Raw genomic sequence first — 23,164 nt, 5'->3', positions numbered from 1 at the left:
CAAGTGAACAGCCCCAGTCAGGAAACTCATATTCTGACGTCCATACAGTACCTTGTACTATTCTTCACTGAACACTGCAACTGCTTTCCTTTTCAGTTTAATGATCCACCTCTATTTTGAATACCGTAATTGAATCTGACTCCAACACACTCTCTGGGAGACAGTTCCAGAGGTCAAAGTATTTTCAATCATTAACAAAGAAAGTTTTGGATCCGTCCCAAAGACAATTCCGATGGACTTTTGCTTCCAAACATTTACAGTAAGTTCTTGGCATGGACACATTTCCAACTTAGTAGGTTTATTCAAATTTTATAACATATTGGGGGGTAGCACACTGCTTAGCATTGCTACCTCACAGCATAAGGGACCCAAGTTCAATTCCAGCCTCAGGTAACTGTCTGTGTGGAGTTTGCATGTTTTCCCTGTCTGCACAGGTTTCCTTCCACAGTCCAAAGAGGGGCTTCGGTACATCTGTGTGGACTTCCTCCAGTTAACTGAGGGCAATGGGGCACTGTGAGGATCAGTAGATCAGACAATCAGTCAGCAAGTTCTCTCCAGGAGACTTGTCTCAAGGCAGGCAGCGGTTTCTTATCTCATCCATTCTCCTACCCTCCACAAACTCCACACAGACAGTTGCCCCAAGGGTGGAATTGATCCTTGGTTCCTGGTGCCATGAGGCAGCAATGCTAATCACTGAGTCACCATGCCACCCCTGAGCCACCGTGGGGTTGCAGTCCAACGGAAAACAAATACATTGCACCAACTCTCCCACTGCACCCACTGTCAGGAGAATCAGTCCTGGGGGGGACTCACAGCAGTGTCAGTGGTGGAATCTGATTGTTGAGAGTGCTGGTGCCCCCGCTGGTGCTTCCGCAAGTTGCGGGAAAATGTAAACCTCTTCCCGCACTCAGGGCAGCTGAAGGGCCTCTCCCCGGTGTGGACTCGCTGGTGCTTCAGCAGAGCAGAGGAATCGCTGAAGGCCTTCCTGCACTCAGGGCAGCTGAATGGCCTCTCCCCTGTGTGGACCCGCTGGTGGGTCAGCAGTGTGGAGGAGCGGGTAAAGCCCTTCCCGCACTCTGGGCAGGAGAACGGCTTCTCTCCGGTGTGAACGCGCTGGTGCCTAAGCAGGGCAGAGGAATCGCTGAAGGCCTTCCTGCACTCGGGGCAGCTGAATGGCCTCTCCCCCGTGTGGACCCGCCGGTGGGCCACGAGGTGGGAGGAAACAGCAAAACCCTTCCCGCACTCGGGGCAGGAGAACGGTCTCTCGCAGGTGTGGATCCGCTGGTGGGTCAGCAGGTTGGAGGGCTGGGTAAAGCACTTTCCGCACTGGAGGCAGGAGTACGGCCTCTCCCCAGTGTGGACTCGCTGGTGCCTCAGCAGGTGGGAAGACCTGCTGAAGGCCATCCTGCACTCAGGGCAGCTAAAGGGCTTCTCACCCGTGTGGACCCGCAGATGGGTCAGCAGAGCGGAAGAGCGGGTGAAGCCCTTCCTGCACTCAGGGCACGAGAACGGCCTTTTCCCGATGTGGACCCACTGGTGCCTCAGCAGGGTAGAGGAATCACTGAAGGCCTTCCCGCACTCAGGGCAGCTGAATGGCCTCTCCCCTCTGTGGACCCGTTGGTGCTTCAGCAGGTCCGAGGATTTGCTGAAGGCCTTCCCACACTCAGAGCAGGGGAAGGGCCTTTCCCCAGTGTGGACACGCTGGTGGGCCAGCAGGTGGGAGGAGTAGGTGAAGCCCTTCCCACACTCAGGGCAGGAGAATGGCTTCTCCCCAGTGTGGACTCGGCGGTGGTCCAGCAGGTGGGAGGAGCAGGTAAAGCCTTTCCCGCACTCGGGGCAGGAGAATGGCCTCTCCCCGGTGTGAGTTCGCCGATGAATCTCCAGGACAGATGGGGCATGGAAGCCTCTCCCACAGTCGCAACACTTCCACGGTTTCTCCACAGTGTGGGATTCCTCTGGTTTCACCATGGCCGCAGCTACAGCCCCATGTATGGCCCCTGCCCACAGTAAATTCCTCTTTCCTGGCCGTATAACTGTTTCAGGCTTTACACAAAGTGCGCTGTAACAGTAGAGACTCTCATCCAGTCCCGCTGATGCTGAAAATGGTCTGAAACAGGAACCAAAATGTTTTGCTCCTTCTCACAGAATCATAGTTGAAAATCGTTGAGGTCCCGATGGATTGAGTGACTGTCAGACATTGATGTGAAAGTGGGGACTGCAGAGGCTGGAGAGGAGTTGAAAAGTGCGGTGCTGGAACAGCACAGCAGATCAGGCAGCATCCAAACAGCAGGAGAATCGACGATTCAGGCATAGGCCCTTCATCTGTTGATTTTTAAACTTCAGTCTTCAGATCTTCAAATACTCTGGAAAGAGAGATTACAAAAGTCATCACGGTCAGTCCAGGGTAGAAATTCAGAACAAGCTCCTCCACTTTCTGCAGAACATTTTTTTCTTTTGCTGTTCCACAAAATTGAAAGCATCCCACTCTCTCTCCTCCTCCTCTATTCTCACTCCGCTCAAATTAATTCTCCTGAAGTTGCTGATTCAGGATCTTACAGGGACAGAAAAAGCAAAAACGTCAGGACTGACATCTTCGAATTTTGGATAACACCACGTGAAAGTTAATATCTTTCAGGATATTGCTGAGAGTGAGCAAGTCTGATTTTGGGAAGCAAAAGAAGTGTAAATTCAGGTTGAACCTGCAATACAGCTTCTTGATAAAAAAACAGACCTGAATTGGTTATCGTCCCTGTGGTGGGTGGTGGGTGGTGGGTGGTGGTGGTGGTGGTATGTGGAGGGTGGAGTGAGACATGAAGGCGTTGACGCAGACAACCCGAGAGAAACTAAACATATGAACATGGCAAATGTTCGTGGCAAGCCAGAGTCAGATCTACAGCACAGAAACAGCCCCTTTGGGCCAACCAGATATCCTAGCCTAATCTAGTCCCATTTGCCAGCACTTGGCCCATATCCCTCTAAACCTTTCCTATTCAAATACCTATCTAGATGCCTTTTAAATGTCATAGCTGTATCAACATCCACCACTTCCTCTGGCAGCTCATTCCTTATACACACCACTCTCTGCATGAAAAGGTTACTCCTTAGGACCCTTTTAAATCTTGCCCTCCTCCACTCTAAACCTTTTATCCTCTAGTTCTGGATACTGTCACCCAGGGAAATGTCCTTGTCTATTTACCCTATCCATGCCTCTCATGATTTTATTAATGACTCTCAGTCACCCCTCAGCCTCTGGTGCACGAGGAAAAACAGCCCAGCCCATTCAGCTCAAACCCTGGCAACATCCTTTTAAATGTGTTTTGAACCCATTCAAGTTTCACAACATCATTCTGATAGAAGCGAGACCAGAATTTCACACAACATTCCAAAAGTGGTCTACCCAATGTCCTATCAGCCACAACACAACTTCCCAACTCATATCCTCAGTCAGAGGATTGGGAAAGTTTTCAAAACCCACAAAAAGACAACCAGGAAAGAATGCAGGGACAAACCAAATTTGAGGGTCAGCTTGGAAGCAATGAGAAAATGGCGCACTGGGTTTATTGCTACCTGTTCTTCTTGAGTACATATACATATTTCTCTTCTGCTCTTCGCAGTTTCTCTGTGCTGCAATGTGTGGTGGCTCGTTGAAATAATCTGATGCAGCTTCGTTTGTGGGTGTTGGGATGATTGTTTCTGTAGTTACGTATTTGGTCCGTGTGTATTGTTTCTTGTCGACGCTAGTTTGAAGTTCCCCTTAACTGTTTGCTCTATTGTGACATCTCGGAATGGCACTTTGTTGCTGTTCCCGTCCTGTTCAAACCAGGAGCCCCCCTCAGGCCCACAGTCTCACTACCTGGAACACCAGTATACAGACTAGTCAAAGGCCAAGTGAAGACGAAAACACTGAGTAGAAGATTCATGCCACTCCATTCACTCCACCCAAGAATTCCTGAACACCAAAGACACCAAGATAGAAGAGGATGAAATAATGCTGTCCTTTGACATAACAGCCCCATTCACATCCATTAACATCAACATGGCCAAAGAAACACTGACTACACTACAAAAACCACCAAAGACATAAACACCAAACAGCACCAACTTCATCAGCAAAGATAACATTGTCAAGCTTGTGGACCCGTATCTTATCACCTACTTCACATTCAATAATAAGCCTTACAAATAAATCAACAGAACACCCATGAGACCACCAATATCAAGGTTCCTAGCAGAAGCAATAATGCAGAGACTTGAACAAACAGCCCTCCCAACGCTCCAACCCAAATTTTGGGTCCACCACAGTGATGACACCTTTATCATCACAAAATGAAACAGATTAGAGGAAACCTACAACACCAGGAACAATATCCTTACTGGCATAAAATTCACAAAAGAGAACAACAACAAAGTGCCATTCCTAGATGTCAGTAGAGTGAACAGTCAATAGGGAACTTCAGACTAACGTCTACAGGAAAACAACATACACAGACCCAAGTACCTAATGCAGAAGCAAATCATCCCAAACAAATCTGCATCAGGACACTATTTCAACGAGCCACTACATACTGCACCACCCAGGAACTATGAAGAGCATAGTTATACAGCATATTCAAGAAGAACAGGTACCCAACAAACCCTGTACGCTGATTTCTCAACAACGAACTCAAACAAGCAGACACATGCACAGAAACACCAGCCACATTACCTTACATCAAAGACATCTGTCAAGTGTGAGGTTGTCCATTTTGGAAGGACAAATAAGAATGCGGAATACCGGGTTAACGGTAGGGTTCTTAGTAAGGTGGAGGAACAGAGGGATCTTGGGGCCTATGTTCATAGCTCTTTGAAAGTTGCCACTCAGGTGGAGAGAGCTTGTAAGAAGGCCTATGGTGTATTAGCGTTCATTAGCAGAGGAATTGAATTCGAGAGTCGTGAGGTGATGTTGCAGCTTTACAGGACCTTGGTGAGGCCACATTTGGAGTACCACGTGCAGTTCTGGTCGCCTCACTTTAGGAAAGATGTGGAAGCTTTGGAGAGGGTGCAGAGGAGATTTACCAGGCTGTTGCCTGGAATGGAGAATAGGTCTAACGAGGATAGGTTGAGAGTGCGAGGCCTTTTCACATTGGAACGGCAAAGGATGAGGGGTGGCTTGATAGAGGTTTATAAGATGATCAGGGAAATAGATAGAGTAGGCAGTCAGAGACTTTTCCCCCGGTACAACAGTGTGTTACAAGGGGACATAAATTTAAGGTGAAGGGTGGAAGGTATGGGGGGGCATGTCAGGGGTAGGTCCTTTACCCAGAGAGTGGTGGGGGCATGGAATGCGCTGCCTGTGGGAGTGGCAGAGTCAGAATCATTGGTGACCTTTAAGCGGCAATTGGATAGGTACATGGATAGGACAAATGTTCGGCACAACATCGTGGGCCGAAGGGCCTGTTCTGTGCTGTATTGTTCTACGTTCAAAATGATGTCCAGACAACTCAAACCTCTCTGCATCATGGTAGCCCACAAACCTACCAACACACCTAAGCAGCAGCTAATGAACCTGAAAAAAACAAATGTTATTTACACATTACCACACAAGGAAATATAGACATAGACTCTGCCCCCATAGTTCTCGGTGGCAAGAAATGCTGGGATGAGATAAGGAAGATTGTTTTCAGTCAGAAAGTGGTGACTCTGCGGAATTCATTGCCACTGAAACGAGGCAAGTAACTGAGTGCTTTTAAAGCAGATAAAGATAGGCTCTTGATTAGTAAGGACATCAAGGGTTACAGGGAGGAGGCAGGAGAATGGGGTTGAGAAACATTGGCCATGATCGAATGGTAGAGCAGATTCAACAAGTCAAATGGACTGATTCTGCTTCTGTATCTTATGGATCTGTGGCCACAAAGATCTGACTTAATTTTCACGACTTTTACTGTGTCCCTGTCGTATTTATAGCAAGCGTGTGGCAATACGTTGTAGATTTCTCAAGCTAGATCTTCTAATTTGATATCAAACATTGATAATTGGAGCTAATATTAGAGAGAGTAAAGGTGCGTATTTCTTGGATAAATAAACCTGTCATGCATTTCAAGCTTAAACCTTGCATACTTGCGAAATTAAAGTTGCCATTTTGCCCACTGTCATCAAATCTCCAATTATACTTCCCTTTCACTTGATAACCCATTTTGGGAAATAATAAACATAACTGAGGTTTTGTGTTTTATGCAAGCGCTTTAAGCTTTTGATATAATGATTTTAAGCCATCTACACAGAGTGTGATTGAATTTCTAAACTTAAGTAACAGCCTTATTGTTATTTGTGTCACTCACATAACTGTAATTAATGTAAATATTGAATTAAACTTATTGAAAAGAACATACTTGCTGAATTAGAGTCAGCGTTGTTTTCAGTGCTTTGTCCATTATTCCCTTTCACCTTATTACCTATTTTAGAGAAAGAAAAAGATTGCACATGTTTGAACATTTACTTTTTTTGGCAATATTATAAAATGAAGAAAGCAGTTCAGTCAGTCAACTTCAATCTTCATCCCGTCACTTTTTAGAAAAGGTTTTGAGCAGTTATAAAATAATAATGCAAGATTACCTCATTTGCAGCATTGCTTGAGACAGATTTAATAGTACAAGAAGTTATGATCTCGATTCAGTAATGTCTTGATTTGAACATAGTTTAAGTTAAGCAAAGGGTGTTGCGGAAATTGAAGTCATTGTGAAAATGTTACCGGGAAAACATTGGATCAAAAAAAATCTGGTTTGAGTTTCTTCTTTGGGTATAAACAGATACTGGATCCAAGTATCCTCCTAATCTTCTCAAACTATGCCCACAAAATGAACACAATGCAACCTCAATAAATCAGGCCCAAAAGAAATTCAGAACCCACACTAATATATGGCAAGGAGGAAAGTTTTAGACTACAGGGCAATAAAGACGGCTTGGTCAGATGAGCAGAACAATGGCAGATGGAGTTCAATCCTGAAAAGATTGAGATGATACATTTCAGGAGGATCAACAGGCAAGGGAGTACATGATGAATCGCAAGAACTTAGAATGTACTGAAGATCAGAGAAAGGTATATGTGTTCATAGATTCTTGAAGGCAACAGGACATGTGGATTAAATGGTTAAGAAGGCATATGAAATACTTGCTCTTAGTAGTTAAAGCATTGAACATGAGAACCAGGAGATCATGATGGAACTGTACAAGACATTAGTTGGGCCATAGCTGGAGTAGTGGATCTGATTGTCACATTATTAGAAAAATGTGATGGCACTAGAAAGGGAATACTAACCCAGGGTGGTGCATGTTGGTGGGTTTCAGCTATGAGAATGATTAGATCGGCTGAGAGTATTTTCCTTAGAGCAGAGAAGGCTGGGTGAGGACCTGTTTGGAGTGTACAGATAAGACACTTAGGGTCTAGATAGGAAGAAACTTTTCCCCTTGGTGGATGGCTTCAGCAGTTCAGACAGGGAAAAACTTTGTTCTTGTGGTGGTCAGTGGAGACTTAATCAAGTATTAACTACCAGTGCATCTCACATAGATGTTGTATAAATCAAGATCTTATTGATCACTATTGACAAAATTAAACCTATTGATCTGACTCTTTACAAAATAATAACATATTTTAGTGCATAACATTTTCCCATAATACAGACATTTGCAGTAGTGCAGTTATGTGAAAAGAAATCTGCGTTGTTAATTTAGTTTGTTGCTCCACTTCATAAATGTTGTTTTCATTTATTTTGAAACATCAACCCTTCCACTCTTTCTAAAGGTACATGACACTTTAATTTCTTTTTCTTTGCCAATTTTCTTTCACCAACAAAACCATTCACTTTTTTGGCATTGGGTGGGGGAGCTCTGCCAGCTGACAATTTCTTGCTAAAATTGTTTCACTTGACATGAGTCTTGCCAATAAATGACAGCAACAGCAACAGCTAATACTAATGATAATATTTCAACAAAAGTATACCAAAGTGCTTCACATTATGTATCACCCAAGTTGGAGAAATGTGAGGATCTCCTTCTCGGCCTTTCCCCTCGGCTGAGGTGTGGTGACCCTCAAGATAAACCACCACCAGCCATCTCTAATGAGAGAGAACAGTCTGATCCTCTGGGAAGACCGTGATGAATGTGTTTAAAGTTGAAAGACTGTTGAAATATAAGGGGGCGGCATGGTGGCTCAACGGTTAGCACTGCTGCCTCACAGCACCAGGGACCCGGGTTCAATCCCATCCTGGGGCTATTGTCTATGTGGAGTGTGCACAATCTCCCCGTGTCTGTGTTGGTTTCCTCCGGGTGATCCGGTTTCCTCCCACAATCCAAAGATATGCAGGCTAAGTGAATTGAACATGCTAAAAATGCCCATAGTGGTACATAAGTCAGGGGTAATTGTAGAGGAATGGGCTTGGCTGGCATACTCTCTACAGGGTCGGTATGGAGTTGTTGGGCAGAAGGACATATTTCCACACATAGAGATTCTATAACTGTAACAAACACTTCATCTGACAAACAGGTATAAAACTAGCCACCTGGATATATAAATATCAACTAGCCACAAAAATACATGATCCACTATCACTCGTATCTTTACATACAGACAACGGAGGATACCATGCCGACTGGGACCATCCTATGACAAGCCACCATCCTGTAAGCCAACCAGAAACACACAAGAATTCCTCGGAGCACGTCGTTCCAACTGGAAATCTATTGATTTGGACCCCATCTACCATGCTCTGAGAAAAAGAACGGAAATGATATCACCCATCCTAAGAAACCAAAAGACATAAATAGAAAGCAGGACATAGTACCAGTGCTCCACTAGACTCACTGATAATGTTATCTTGTATGGTGATGAAACATCTGAAAGTGACCTTCCAGCTCAGCGAGCAAACTTACATCCAGAATGAGAAAATTCCCATTGACACAAAGGCTGCCACAAAGTTGGAATTCTCTCCCAGAAATGAGAGCTGATGGTGCCCTCACCAAGAAGGATGCTCGCGCTCCCTGTCCCAAGACAAGATGCGTCTTACCCTCACGAATATGGCGACCGGTTGCCCCCAGAGGTCCTTCCTTAAACAAAGTAAACACTGGGCCTGTGGAGCTTTTATTCACGGCCTCAGGCCTCCCCTAGGAGTTGATAAACTCCCCAGTCTCCCTCCTCCCGCGGTTTCCAATCCTCCCCTGTCTCACTGTCTCCTCTCGGTAAAAACAATGACTGCAGACGCTGGAAACCAGAGTCTAGGTTAGACTGGTGCTGGAAAAACACAGCAGTTCAGACAGCATCTGAGGAGCAGGAAAATCGACATTTTGGGCAAAAGCCCTTCATCAGGAATACAGGCAGAGATCTTGAAGGGTGGAGAGATAAATGAGAGTAGGGTGGGGGTGTGGAGAAAGTAGCATAGAGTACAACAGGTGAGTGAGGGTGGGAAGAAAGTGATAGGTATGGGGGGAGGGGTGGTGCAGTGGATAGGTGGAAAAGAAGATAGAGAGGTAGGACAAGTCATGGGGACAGTGCTGAGCTGGAAGTTTGGAACTGGGGTGAGGTGGGGGAAGGGGAAATGAGGAAATTGTTGGAAGTCTACATTGATGCCCTGGGGTTGAAGTGTTCCGAGGCGGAAGATGAGGCATTCTTCCTCCAGGTGTCTGGTGGTGAGGGAGCAGCGATGAAGGAGGCCCAGGATCTCCATGTCCTCGCAGAGTGGGAGGGGGTTTTGAAATGTTGGGCCACAGGGCGGTGTGGTTGATTGGTGCGGGTGTCCCAGAGATGTTCCCTAAAGCGCTCTGCTAGGTGTCCAGTCTCCCCAATGTATAGGAGACAGCATCTGGAGCAATGGATACAAGAAAGGATATTGGTGGATGTGCAGGTAAAACTTTGATGGGTGTGGAAGGCTCCTTTAGGGCCTTGGATGGAGGTGAGGACGCAGATTTTGCAATTCCCGCAAAATAGTGGGACAAAGGCAGGGGAAGGTGTCAGGATGGGAGGGTGGGTTGTAGGGGGGCATGGACCTGACCAGGTAGTCACAGAGGGAACGGTCTTTGCAGAAGGTGGAAAGGGATGGGGAGGGAAATATATCCTTGGTGGTGAGGTCTGTTTGGAAGTGGCAGAAATGTCGGCGGATAATTTGGCTTATGCGAAGGTTGGTAGGGTGGAAGGTGAGCACCAGGGGCGTTCTGTCCTTGTTACGGTTGAGGGGTGGGGTCTGAGGGCAGAGGTGCAGGATGTGGACAAGATGCGCTGGAGGGCATCTTTAACCACGTGGGAAGGGAAATTGCGGTATCTGAAGGAGGCCGCCATCTGGTGTGTTCTGTGGTGGAACTGGACCTCCTGGGAGCAGATACGGCGGAGGCAAAACAATTGGGAATACGGGATGGCATTTTTGCAGGAGGTAGGGTGGGAAGAGGTGTAGTCCAGGTAGCTGTGGGAGTCGGTGGGTTTATAAAATGCCAGTGTCAAGTCGGTCGTCATTAATGGAGATGGAGAGGTCCAGGAAGAGGAGGGAGGTGTCAGATGGTCCAGGTAAATTTAAGGTCAGGGTGGAATGTGTCGGTGAAGTTTGCTCAACCTCCTCGCGGGAGCACGAGATGGCGCCAATGCAGTCATGAATGTAGCGGAGGAAGAGGTGGGGAGTGGTGCCGGTTTATTTACGGAAGATGGTCTTTTCTACATAGCCAACAGAGACGGGCATTGCTGGGGCCCATATGGGTGCCCATGGCTACCCCTTTGGTCTGGAGGAAGTGGGAGGATTCGAAGGAGAAATTGTTAAGGGTGAGGACCAGTTTGGCCAGATGAATGAGTGTGTCGGTGGAAGGATACTGTTGGGGACCTCGGGAGAGGAAGAAACAGAGGGCTTGGAGGTCCTGGCCATGGGCGAATGGAGGTGTAGAGGGATTGGATATTCATGGTGAAGATGAGACGTTGAGGGCTGGGGAAACGGAAGTCTTGGAGGAGGTGGAGGGTGTGGGTGGTGTCCTGAACGTATGTGGGGAGTTCCTGGACTGGGGGGGGGATAGGACAGTGTCGAAGTAGGTACTCACTGTCCCCTCTCCCCGGGCGCTCAGGCCTGGCGACCTCTCCGGGATGTTTCCGAAACCTGTTTCTGTTCTGAAAGAGAATCACTGGACACGCAACGTTTCCTCGGATTCCCTTGACACATGCAGCCAGGGCTGCTCAGCTTTTCCAGCGGTTTCTGTTCTTGTTCCTTAAGCCGCCGGCGCCATTCCTCTCCCACACTCAGTAACACTGTCTTTGTCCCACTACATGACCCACACTGCACATGCGCCAACTCAAGGAGCAGGGTGACCAGACCGTGACGTCACCCCGCGTGGAGTGGGCGCGGTTCGACGAGGCATCCAACCAATCGGAGGCAATGGGGGCGGGGCAAATGTGTTCCCTGCTCCCCTCGCCAGCCACCTGAAAGTTTTAACGTAGTTTAAAAAACATTCAGTCTTTTCCGAAATGTTATTCCAGACCTCGAAAGATGAAACATTGGAAAACTTGCAAAAATAAACGAAGGGATACTAAAAAAAATGAATAAAGATAAATTACGAAAGAAACCTAGCGCAAAATATGAAAAAAGAATAGCAAAAGCTTGTGTTGGCATGCTGAAGGGAACAGAGTTACTCAAGCCCCTTGGAAGATGAAACCGGTGAGTTAATAGGAGGAACACTGAAATGGCAAAGATGCTAAGTCAATCCTTTTCCTCAGTTTTCAAGCTTGAGAACAATCGTACCATTCCTATTGGAATGGGCAAGTCAGAGATGATGGAACTTAAACAATAACATTGAGAGGGAAAAGGTACACAGCAAACTATTAGGATTGAGGGCAGACAAGTCCCCTGGGCCTGACGGCCTACATGCCAGGGTACTATATAGACTTCAGTAAGGTGTTTGACAAGATTCCCCTAGGGGGACAAGTTCGCAAGGTTAGATATCATGGAATACAACGAGAACTAGCCATTTGGATACAGTACCAGCTCACAGGTAGGAAGACAGAGGGTGATGGTGGAGAGTTGCTTTTCAGACTGGAGGCCACAAGGATGGGTGCTGGGTCCCCTACTTTTCATCATTTACATAAATATTCCTGTCAGGGTGAAAGGGAAGGCTGGGGGTATAGGGAATGCTGGATGAGTAAAGAAATTGAGGGTCTTGTTGAGAAAAAGAAGGAAGCACATGTCAGGTATGGACAGGATAGATCGAGTGAATCGTAAGAAGAGTATAAAGAAAGTAGGAGTATACTTAAGAGGGATATCAGGAGGGCAAAAAGGGGGCATGAAATAGCTTTGGCAAATAGAATTAAGGAGAATCCAAATGGTTTTTACAAATATGTTAAAGACAAAAGGGTAACTAGGGAGAGAATCGGGCCCCTCAAAGATCAGCAGGTCAGGCAGCATCCAAGGAGCAGGGGAATCGACGTTTCGGGCATAAGCCCGATTCCTGAAGAAGGGCTTATGCCCGAAACGTCGATTCTTCTGCTCCTTGGATGCTGCTTGACCCGCTGCGCTTTTCCAGCAACACATTTTTCAGCTCTGATCTTCAGCATCTACAGTCCTCACTTTCCCCTCAAAGATCAGCAAGGTGGCCTTTGTGTGGAGCCACAGAAAGTGGGGGAGATACTAAATGAATATTTGGTGAAAGTATTCTCTGTGGAAAAGGACATGGAAGATATAGACTGTAGGGAAATAGATGGTGACATTTTGCAAAATGTCCAGATTACAGAAGATGTCTTGAAACGTTTAAAAGTGGATAAATCCCCAGGACCTGATCAAGTGTACCCTAGAACTCTGTGGGAAGCTAGAGAAATGATTGTTGGGCCTCTTGTGGAGATATTTGTATCATCGATAGTCACAGGTGAGGTGCCGGAAGACTGGAGGTTGGCAAACGTGGTGCCACTGTTTAAGAAGGGTGGTAAAGACAAGCCAGGGAACTGTAGACTGGTGAGCCTGACCTCGGTGATGGGCAAGTTGTTGGAGGGAATCCTGAGGGACAGGATGTGCATGTATTTGGAAAAGCAAGGACTGAATCGGGATAGTCAACGTGGTTTTGTGCGTGGGAAATCATGTCTCACAAACTTGATTGAATTTTTTGAAGTAACAAAGAAGATTGATGATGGCAGAGCAGAAGCTCTGATCTATATGGACTTCAGTAAGGCTTTCGACAAAGGTCCCATGGGAGACTGATTAGCAAGCTTAGTTCTCATGAAATACAGGGAGAACTAGCCATTTGAATACAGAACTGGCTCAAAGGTCGAAGGTGGTGTTGGAAGGCTGTTTTTCAGACTGGAGGTCTGTGACCAGTGGAGTGCCACAAGGATCGATGCTGGGTCCCCTACTTTTTGTCATTTACATGAATGATTTGGATACAAGCATAAGAGGTACAGTTAATAAGTTTGCAGATGACACCAAAATTGGAGGTGTAGTGGAGTGGACAGCGAAGAGGGTTACCTCAGATTACAACAGGATCTGGACCAAATGGACCAATGGGCTAAGTGGCAGATGGAGTTTAATTCAGATCAATGCGAGGTGCTGCATTTTGGGAAAGCAAATCTTAGTAGGGCTTATGCACTTCATGGTAAGATCCTAGAGGGTGTTGCTGAACAAAGAGACCTTGGAGTGCAGGTTCATAGCTCCTTGAAAGTGGAGTCACAGGTAGATAGGATAGTGAAGGCGGCATTTGGTATGCTTTCCTTTATTGGTCAGAGTATTGAGTAGAGGAGTTGGGAGGTCATGTTGCGGCTGTACAGGACATTGGCTGGGCCACTGTTGGAATATTGCGTGCAATTCTGGTCTCCTTCCTATCGGAAAGATGTTGTAAAACTTGAAAGGGTTCAGAAAAGATTGACAAGGATGTTGCCTGGGTTGGAGGATCTGAGCTACAGGGAGAGGCTGAACAGGCTGGTGCTGTGTTCCCTGGAGCTTTGGAGGCTGAGGGGTGACCTTATAGAGGTTTACAAAATTATGAGGGGCATGGATAGGATAAACAGACAAAATCTTTTCCCTGGGGTTGGGGAGTCCAGAACGAGAGGGCATAGGTTTAGGTTGAGAGGGGAAAGATATAAGAGAGATCTAAGGGGCAACATTTTCACGCAGAGGATGGTACGTTTATTGAATGAACTGCCAGAGGAAGTGGTGAAGGCGAGAACAATTGCAACATTGAAGAGGCAGTTGGATGGGTATATGAATAGGAAGGGTTTGGAGGGATATGGGCCGGGTGCTGACAGGTGATTGGGTTGGGATATCTGGTCGGCATGGATGGGTTAGACCGAAGGGTCTGTTTCCATGCTGTGCATCTCTATGACTCTAAATGCTGTGGATGTCACTATACAAGGTATGGTTACTAATTTTGCAGATGACACCAAAATTAAAGATGTAGTGGACAGCGAAGATGCTTAGCTCAGAGGACAAGACCTTATCAGATGGGTCAATGGGCTGAGAAGTGGCAGATGGAGTTTAATTTAGATACATATGAGGCACTGCATTTTGGAAAAGCATATCAGAGGAGGAATTATACACTTAATGGTAAGATCCAAGGAAGTGTTGCTGAACAAAGAGATCTGGAGTGCAGGTTCATAGCTCCTTGAAAGTAGTCACAGGTAGATAGGATAGCAAAGGCGGCGTTTGGAATGCTTTCCTTTATCAAGTATTGAAGTTGGGAGGTGATGTTGCAGCTGTACAGGGCATTGGTTAGATCACTTTTGGAATATTGTGTGCAATTCTAGTCTCCTTTCTGTCAGAAGTTTGTTGTGAAACTTGAAAGGGTTCAGAAAAGATTTAGAAGGACGTTGCCAGGGTTGGAGGATTTGAGCTATCGGGAGAAGCTGAATAGGTTGGTCCTGTTTTCCCTGGAGCGTCGGAGGCTGAGAGGTGACCTTATAGAGATTTATAAAATCATGAGGGGCATTGATAGGATAAAGAGACAAGGTCTTTTCCCTGAGTTTGGGGGGGGGTGGAGGGGGTGGTGGGAGTCCAGAATTAGATGGCATACATTTAAGGATGAGAGGGAAAGAAATAAAAGGGACTTAAGGGACAACTTTTTAACGCAAAGGGTGGTGCGGGTATGGAATTAGCTGCTTGAGGAAGTCGTGGAGGCTGGTAAAATTACAACATTTGAATGGAATCTGGATGGAAGGGTTTAGAGGGATATGGGCCAAGTGCTAGCAAATGGTACTAGACTGTTTAGGCTAACTGGTCAACCTGGATGAGTTGGAGTGTTAAAGTAGGAATTTGAGACAGCCCAGGAAATCCCTTGTGGAGTCAGACCTGTAGCCTCTCACAATTCATCCTGGAGATCGTACTCTTTGAGAGTCTGGAACAAAAAAAACCTGTTACAGACTGTTTAGTTTAATTTTAGTTATCCCCTTTGTTTACCAATAGCTCCATTGATACTGATAAGCTAAACTCGCTAGGTTCTAGTAACCTAGGAGAGTAGGGGACCAACTCTTCAAGTGCCCTGGCAGGTTACTCTGATGTACTGATACAAAGTGGTTTCCTTTACACAAAGATTTACAAAAACATTGAATGTTCTTAATTCGAAAGGAAGAAAGGTTAATTGACAGGTCACTGTACGCTTGACTAATCACTCCCACAGGCCCTAAGCCATTCATCGGGTGGGAAAAACATACCCAGCCAAGTTAGGAGCCTGCTAGCGAGATAAACTCCTATCATAAAGAGGTACCAATCTGAGCTAATTGGAGAGTTCCTAACCTTGCACAGGTCACAGGTCAGATACAACTGTTTTCCAAAATGGCTTCTTAGCAAGAGGGCAAACTTTTGACCATAAAATGGCTTGCTGACACATTGTGCCAGAATCTCTTCAATGTTAGGCCTAGAATAATTTCCAAGCGAGGAGCAGACCCCTGCTTTTTAGGCACTGAATCATACTGTACCTGAGGCTGAGATGTTACCAAAAGGTTGCATTTAAACTGATTCATTAGTCTTCGAATTAAACATGCTTTCTTTTCAGGGTTGTGATTCAAATAAGACATAAGATCTGATGAGTTGGAATTGACAGTGGGGCAGTCTGAAAGGTCTGTAGAGTGGTCTGCAAGAACAGCAAGTAAGTTAAAGCTTCATCAATGTTACCTTTTACAGAGTTCATATTTAATAACCGGCAATGGCTACTCAATACCATCATAAATTCTCAAAAATACAATTACGTTCAATCCAAAGCAGGTAAGCACTAAGAGTTAATTTTTTTAATGGCTTCGGGAGCACCAGTGCTATAATGGTTTCTCTTTCTCTCGTCCTTTTGAACTCTCAAGTCAGGGAGTTGTAACAGCAAAGGTGTTTTCCCTCGGTTTTCCGAGCTTGCAAGGGGTAATAAGAATTCATTATAATTAACAGTTCCTGACTGTCAATTACAAGGCCTTTGATAGTACCGAATTTCGTTTCGGGGTCAGAATCAAACGCTGTCATTAATTTCACAAGGGAACAGCCATGAATGTTATCACTCTGTGTCTTTTTTACACAGATTCACTGTTTAGGCAAATGTTCTTAATTGCCTAAGGGTATTCCGTTATCACTTGGTTATCTTCTGCATACCTTGAGTTCTCCCCTTTTACCAAGCCTCCCTGCCTGTCTATTTTTTAGTGTGCAGCAAATGTGCTCTATAATTCAACATTACATTTTAGTTTAAATGTTGAAAGACAAGTTTTATGGCTATAGACTTTCTTATTCCCTCCTTTTGTTATTTCATGACAACTACTTGGCTTATAACTATAATTAGTCCATCCAGTCAATTTGTATTTTCAAATAAGTCAAGTGCCTCCTCTGCCAGGTCATCGTCCAGAGGAGCAGAGTCTGAAAGATACAGGATTTCAACATGGAAGTTCGGGCATGGAGTTAGAGGGGTAGACAAGGGTCAAATAACCAGATTCCTCTTTGGCTTAGGTGAAAAACAATGCACAGTCCATTTCACGCATAAGCAGACAACAGTGTATATTCCTAGGATGAGACCAATGACTATCAGTACATCCCACACGATCCATCCACACAGCGATCATAGCCAGCAATTAAACTTCCATCCACATGAATCAGACGACAGTTGGGCAGGTATCTTCCTGCATCTTGACCCGTTTTGTTGATCACATCTGTGTCGTCCGTAAGATCAGAAGATGGTTTAGTTACAAGTTCATTTATGAAAACACAATCATGGGGAGGATCAGGCAGTTCAAGCGGTTCTTCCTGCAGGAATGTAGGGGGGTTAATGTTAGAGCAGTATTTAAAGGAGAGAAATGGATTCAAAAGTAATGAAATCTCATAGCGACTGATACGAACCATAGCGGGGTGCAGAGTATGTTTAGAAATCAGCGAGGATACTGCAGAATGCGAGGTACAGACTTCTACATTTTGATGTAAAGTTATATTAGAGGCAGCCACTACCAGAGTGTGGATGGCAGAAAGAATCTGGGTGCAGAAAGGCATACCTTGAGCAACAGGGTCAAGCTTAGTTGCATAATAGGCAATAGGGCGCCAAGAGGAGCCATGTTGCTGGGTGAGAACAGCTGTAGCACAGGTATCAAGGATGGCAACATAAAGATGAAAGTGGCAGTCATACAAACGTTGGCCTAGCCTGGTGCTGAAAAGAGGGTCGTTTTAAGCTCCGTAAAGACTTGTTGTTTTGGAGTGAGTTCATACCGTTAAGGCTCATTAGGAACTTAACTTCTTTCTGATTAGTCTTAACTTTGTTGGGGGGGGGGGTACAATATAACCACATTGATTGGATGGTTGAGAAAGGTCGTGGAGTCAGCGTGATTGGACACTTTGTCAGGGCTAGCGAGGAGGTCATCAATGTATTGAACTAGGGTAGCGTCTTCAGGAAATTCAAATAATTTTTGCTGGGCATGAAAACTCTCTGAAAAGAGTGTGGGCGAGTGAATAAACCCTTGAGGTAGGCAAGTCCACGTATATTGGTGGCCCTTAAAAGGAGGCAAAAATGTATTGGGTTATTTGGATGCAAAGGAAGACAAAAGAATGCATGTTGGAGGTCAACGACAGTGAAGATCTTGGCATCAACTGGAACGTGGCTGAGGATAGTAGCAGGATTGGCAACTGGAGGATTATGAGCCTCAATGATTTTATTTACTTCACGAAGGTCGTAAACAACATTCAGGACATCCTGGTTTAGGGATTGGAAAGATAGGTGTATTGACAGAAGAATGGCATGGGACCAGAAGGCCTTGCTGTAGAAATGAATCAATGACAGGTTTCAGGGAGTATTGAGATATAGACAGGAGGACAGAATGAGCTTTGGTCAAATGGAGATGGGTGGGACCTGAGCAAGGCCCACTTGTGTTTTGGAGTCCACCCACATTCCAGGATATACTGCGTCCTGCGGGCGAGGGTAGACATGATGATGATGAAGGCTGCCATGTATCGACAAAGGCTGTGCATAAAATAGGATTAATCCTTGAGCAAGCAGCTGAATTTCACGCCAAGTTTGATCAGCATGGTCAAAAAGAGTCTTAGCGTCAAAACCTACATATTGGACTTTGTGTTCTGGGTTCAAATGAGTGGTGACACGGGGGAAAATGAGGGGGTCAGTTTTCCAGCTATGAGGAGGAACTGACACGAAAAGAACGCCACCAGCTGGTGACCTGATCTCACCAATCACCCAAGCGTGCTGAGTAGCGCCCAGTAAGGGATTATAATATGTGTTCAAGTCTGAGATCATTCCCGGATGAGTCATAAGCTAAAGTAATGTGGCGGTGAGGGACGTTATGTAAAATAGGATCAAAAGCGTAAGGATCCAAATCAAATCACCACCATCGAGGCGGCTTTGGTTTGGTATTGATGCATTGAACAAAATGAGGTGGATCCTGAATCAGGATACTAGCATCATGACGTTCAATAGTAATAGTTAGAGGACAGAGGAGATCTCTAGCAAGTAGAGGGATACGTAATCCATTAGTAACAACAAAGCAAAAAGGGAACGTGACACAATTTTTCCACACCACTGTCAGAGGGATAGCGTATGCATGTTTATTAGAGGGACCATCAAAACATTGCTGGATTTCATCATCATCCGAGATTTGAAAATCAAAAGCATGAGCAAGATGGATGGGAAGTGATGAAACAGTGGCTCCTGTGTCAAACATGAATTCAATATCGTGGCCATTACGGTTAAGAATTAGCATAGGTCCGTCCTCTGGGCTAGCGGTAAGTATGGGAAAATTCAAAGCAGGAAGCTGCTCTATAGCCGAGAGTCAGTTTTGAAAAGAGTTTTGTGCAGTAAAAGGGGCAACCTGCTGAGGTCACTGGGGAGGGAGACCAGGAGATTGTCTGTTGTTTTTACTCCGGTGATGAAGCAGGGACTGCTATGGAAAGGGCAGTTCTTGGACCAACGTCCTGGTTGATTGCAATTGAAACAAAGGCGTAATTATTGGGGGACTCTAGGGGGTGGGGGAGGCAGTGAAGAGTAATGAGAGGGTGTATAGGGGCATCATGGACTGTTGGGGAAGGATACATAGGACCACCGCATGGTCCATTGGGATGTTGTGAATACACAGTACCATTTCTACTGTCCTGTCATACTGGACGATAGTATGAGAGTTTCATTTGTTCGCTTGACTGACCTTGCAGACGGAAAGGTCTACTTTGAATCCTGAGTTTAGGTTTAGCTACTGTAGTTTGGGCAAGTTCTGTCTTGACCGTGCCAACGGTAGCCTTACTCTTGGGATCCTTTAGTTCCCAGAAGTAACAAACCTCTTGGCTGAATTGTGCAACCTCAGCATCTTGCTCGTGGATGTTGTGGGTTTTAATAGCTTTCTGCACCTGATCAGGTAAGACAGTCATACATATGGCATTAAATTGGGATGATCACCCTCGTAGGTGGTTAGCGTCACCAGAGGAAGCGCTATAGCATTCTATAAAATGGGTAAGGAACTCCTCAGCCCCTTCGCCCAAGCTGGGTTTACAGGTTAAGACTTTACCCACATCAACTGCACGACACACTGCTTGGTGGAGACAGGCAATAATCCAATGATAGTTTTGGCTGGGTGCCGGACTACAAGCTGGGTATGATTATTACCTTGTAAAATTTCTAAGAACTAGCCCATTTTTTCAGGTGAATAGCTGCATTCTGAGGTGAATTAGGTCTTCGGAGGCATCATTCTAAATGGTCTTAGTCCTATTAATGTAATTAACAGATCCCTCAGGATTCCTTCCATAATCTGCAACCTTATTGATAATGCTTGAGAGTCATGAGGTTTCCATGGTTGATGAAGATCCATAAATTGGGCTTGTCCCAGATTCCGAACCTGTGGGTCAGGAACCTCTTCTATTCAGGAAATTTCTTTATTGCCCTCCACATCAGGGTGAGTGCAAGGACCAATATTAAGGTCCTGAGACATTGATTGCAAATTTAGTTTAAGGGCAGTGGAAATCAAAAGGAGTCTCTTCAATGTTTCTTCCAGATTTTAATTTTAATTGACTCCTAGTACAGTAGGCACCGGGTTTGTGGTAAGCAGAATTCTTTTCGGCAGAACAGCTGGGGGAAGGTCATGAGCCTTGGCACATTCGTCATCAGAGTAAGGGGGGAGGGTTCAGGGAGGGAACCGGAGGTGGTTAGCTGACAGGCATAAAATATTTCCTCCTTCAAGTCAGTATCCATCCACCATCCACAAATGGATCAGGATTCTTCAGTAATGGGTCTCTGGAAGAGGGGAGGTTGGGGTAGAAGGAATAGGCTTGTCAGCTTCGTCCTGCCCAGCTGCAATTGCAGTCTGTTGTTTATTCACCAGTTTCCTTTTTCTTTAGTGCCCTTGACGTTTCAACGTAGATTCTGAATCTTTGCTTTTTTTTTTAAATTTTCTCCCTTGCCTATTCCAATTCTGCTTCTAAATCATGTGCTTCACATTTATGTTTTAGTTCTGTCCAATTTAGTTCAGATCCTTCCTCAGACTAACTCCCCTTTTAATACAGTTTTGTCTCCATGATGGTTGCATGGATTTTTCCATATTTTTCCCCGAGCTACCCTTTTCCATTCTGGTAAGACTTTTAGATTAGATTATTTAGTGTGGAAACAGGCCCTTCGGCCCAACAGTCCACACCGACCCGCCGAAGCGCAACCCACCCATACCCCTACATTTACCCTTTACCTAACACTATGGGCAATTTAGCATGGCCAATTCACCTGACCCGCACTTCTTTGGACTGTGGGAGGAAACCCATGCAGACACGGGGAGAACGTGCAAACTCCACACAGTCTGTCGCCTGAGTCGGGAATTGAAACGGGTCTCAGGCACTGTGAGGCAGCAGTGCTAACCACTGTACCACCGGGCCGCCCACTGCTTCTGCTTACTTCCCTTTCTTTTTTCCCAACCCCTTGTTCAATTTTAGTGAATAGAGTTAAATCATGTGTGCCTCCTAGAGACCAATCTTTATTCTGTTGAGCAGCTGCAGCTGATATTCTCAATTGTTTCTCATAATTAAGGATACAGACTTGTTATTTCTGTTCGGGGACATTTGTCTTCCATCTTATCTCGGGGCACACTCATTGTTATCCCACCTACTTTAAATCTTCACAAAACTGCTGATCTACAGGGGCTCCAACCTCAAAACACAAACATTCACTCGTCAACAAGCAAATGTGCATCCAAACCAAATCTCAAAAGGATTAAACTTTCTGCAAGCTGCAGGGAATCAGTGCTGACTCTCTGTCTGTCTCACTCGCTCGCTCTCTCGTACATACACATGAACATTTTAGGAATGAGGCACTCACATTCCAGATGTCTCATAAATCCTGGATGTGGCACATAGTTGCTTAACCAAGTATGCAAGAATTGTATCACTGGCCAGCTTTTTTTAATTTTATACACGACAAAAGCAGCAGCCACCCTCTATATTTCGTAAACAAAGAACACCCAAACAGAACAAAATCATAACTAACAAAGCAAGACAAGCCAAGCTGAACAGATACAACAGAGAAAATAATCTCAACTTAAAACTTTCACTAATCAACAACCCGACAATGAACAACGAGACTAATGATTTCTGCAAAACATTCTCAACATTATAAAATCTTGACAATTTCTGTTTATCGTCCTATGTAAATGATCTCATTTAGGGTTCCGTCAAGGTATCGAGAGTGAAATGGGGGAAACACCACACAGATGTAGACAGAGAGTAATCAAAGTACAATTTTACCTTGTGGGCCCATTGGTCTCGAGTCCAACCCTTAGATGGAACTCCTCTTTTCCAGTTTCACTCAAATGTAGCTCTTGTTGGAAACCTGCTTGCAGCACCAAATTGATGAAGTACAGATATGAGACAGCCTCGGGAGTCCCTTGTGGACTCAGACCTGTCAGCCTATCTTGGTCCCAGAGATCGTACTCTTTGGAAGTCTGGAATAAAAATGAAACTCTTAAGACAGTTTAGTTTAATTTTAAATTGTCCCCTTCATTAATACCATCACCTTTACAACATAACACCATACTTATAAGACAAGCTAACTGGATTCTATAAACCAGGAGAGGAGAGTAGCAATCACTCTTCTTCCAAGAGCCCTGGCGGGCTACTCTGTGTACTATCTTTATACACAAGTTTTTTTTACAAAGACGGTGCTGTCGCAAACAAGCTTTCTTTATATGAATTTTCTTTTACAAAAGCACTGCATGTTCTGAACTAGACAGATAACAGTGAAGGGCAATAATTCGGGAGAGAAGTAATTGATACCGAGTTTCGTTTTGAGGTCGGAATCAAACACTTATTCATTTCACAAAGGAACAGCCGTGAATGTGATCACTCAATATCCTGTTTATACAAATTCACTGATGTTAAGGCAAACGTTTCTTAATTGCCTTACCCTCCCTGCCGGTCTATTTTCTTTGAGGAGGAGGAAATGTGTTCTATAATTCAACATTATATTTTAGTCTGAATGCTTAAGGACAAGTTTTCCTTACAAACGTCTCGCGTGACCCCTTCAAAGTTTCATCAATTCTTTCCTATACCAGGGGGAGCAAACTTACCGTAGTATTCAAAAATGCCCTAACCAACATACAGCCACAATATGACCTCACAACTCCTTTATTCAATGTTCTGACCAATAAAGGAAATCATACCAAACGCCTTCTTCACTAGTCTATACCTGTGACTCCAAGATCTTTGTTCAGCAACACTCCCCTGAACCTGTCAGTCCTGCCTGGGTTGCTCAACCAAAATGC

General features: G+C 45.1%; 1 protein-coding gene across 6 annotated transcripts; it reads right to left on the bottom strand.

The window, feature by feature from the left end:
- Positions 1 to 281: 281 nt before the first annotated feature.
- Positions 282 to 22,334, bottom strand: LOC132807270 (zinc finger protein 239-like). 6 transcript variants are annotated; one of them, XM_060821535.1, is made up of 3 exons: positions 22,149 to 22,334; positions 6,369 to 6,431; positions 282 to 2,363 (listed from the first exon to the last, which is right to left on the bottom strand). In XM_060821535.1, the coding sequence occupies exon 3, from the start codon at positions 1,966 to 1,968 to the stop codon at positions 793 to 795; it is 1,176 nt and encodes a 391-aa protein (XP_060677518.1). In that variant the 5' UTR covers positions 1,969 to 2,363; positions 6,369 to 6,431; positions 22,149 to 22,334; the 3' UTR covers positions 282 to 792. The 6 variants fall into 6 exon arrangements, with proteins under 6 accessions (XP_060677518.1, XP_060677517.1, XP_060677520.1 ...); XM_060821534.1 differs by lacking the exon at positions 22,149 to 22,334 and adding an exon at positions 11,044 to 11,279; XM_060821537.1 differs by lacking the exon at positions 22,149 to 22,334 and adding an exon at positions 9,039 to 9,338.
- Positions 22,335 to 23,164: the final 830 nt, after the last annotated feature.

The sequence above is a fragment of the Hemiscyllium ocellatum genome (assembly GCF_020745735.1).
Source record: "Hemiscyllium ocellatum isolate sHemOce1 chromosome 27 unlocalized genomic scaffold, sHemOce1.pat.X.cur. SUPER_27_unloc_12, whole genome shotgun sequence".
In the NCBI taxonomy this organism is placed as follows: Eukaryota; Metazoa; Chordata; class Chondrichthyes; order Orectolobiformes; family Hemiscylliidae; genus Hemiscyllium; species Hemiscyllium ocellatum.
The sequence above is the reverse complement of the archived record's forward strand: the minus strand, read 5'-3'. Positions and strand labels throughout refer to the sequence as shown.

Excerpts from the sequence above, each read along its gene's own strand:
- LOC132807270 (XM_060821535.1), bottom strand. The coding sequence starts at position 1,968 with ATGGTGAAACCAGAGGAATCCCACACTGTGGAGAAACCGTGGAAGTGT.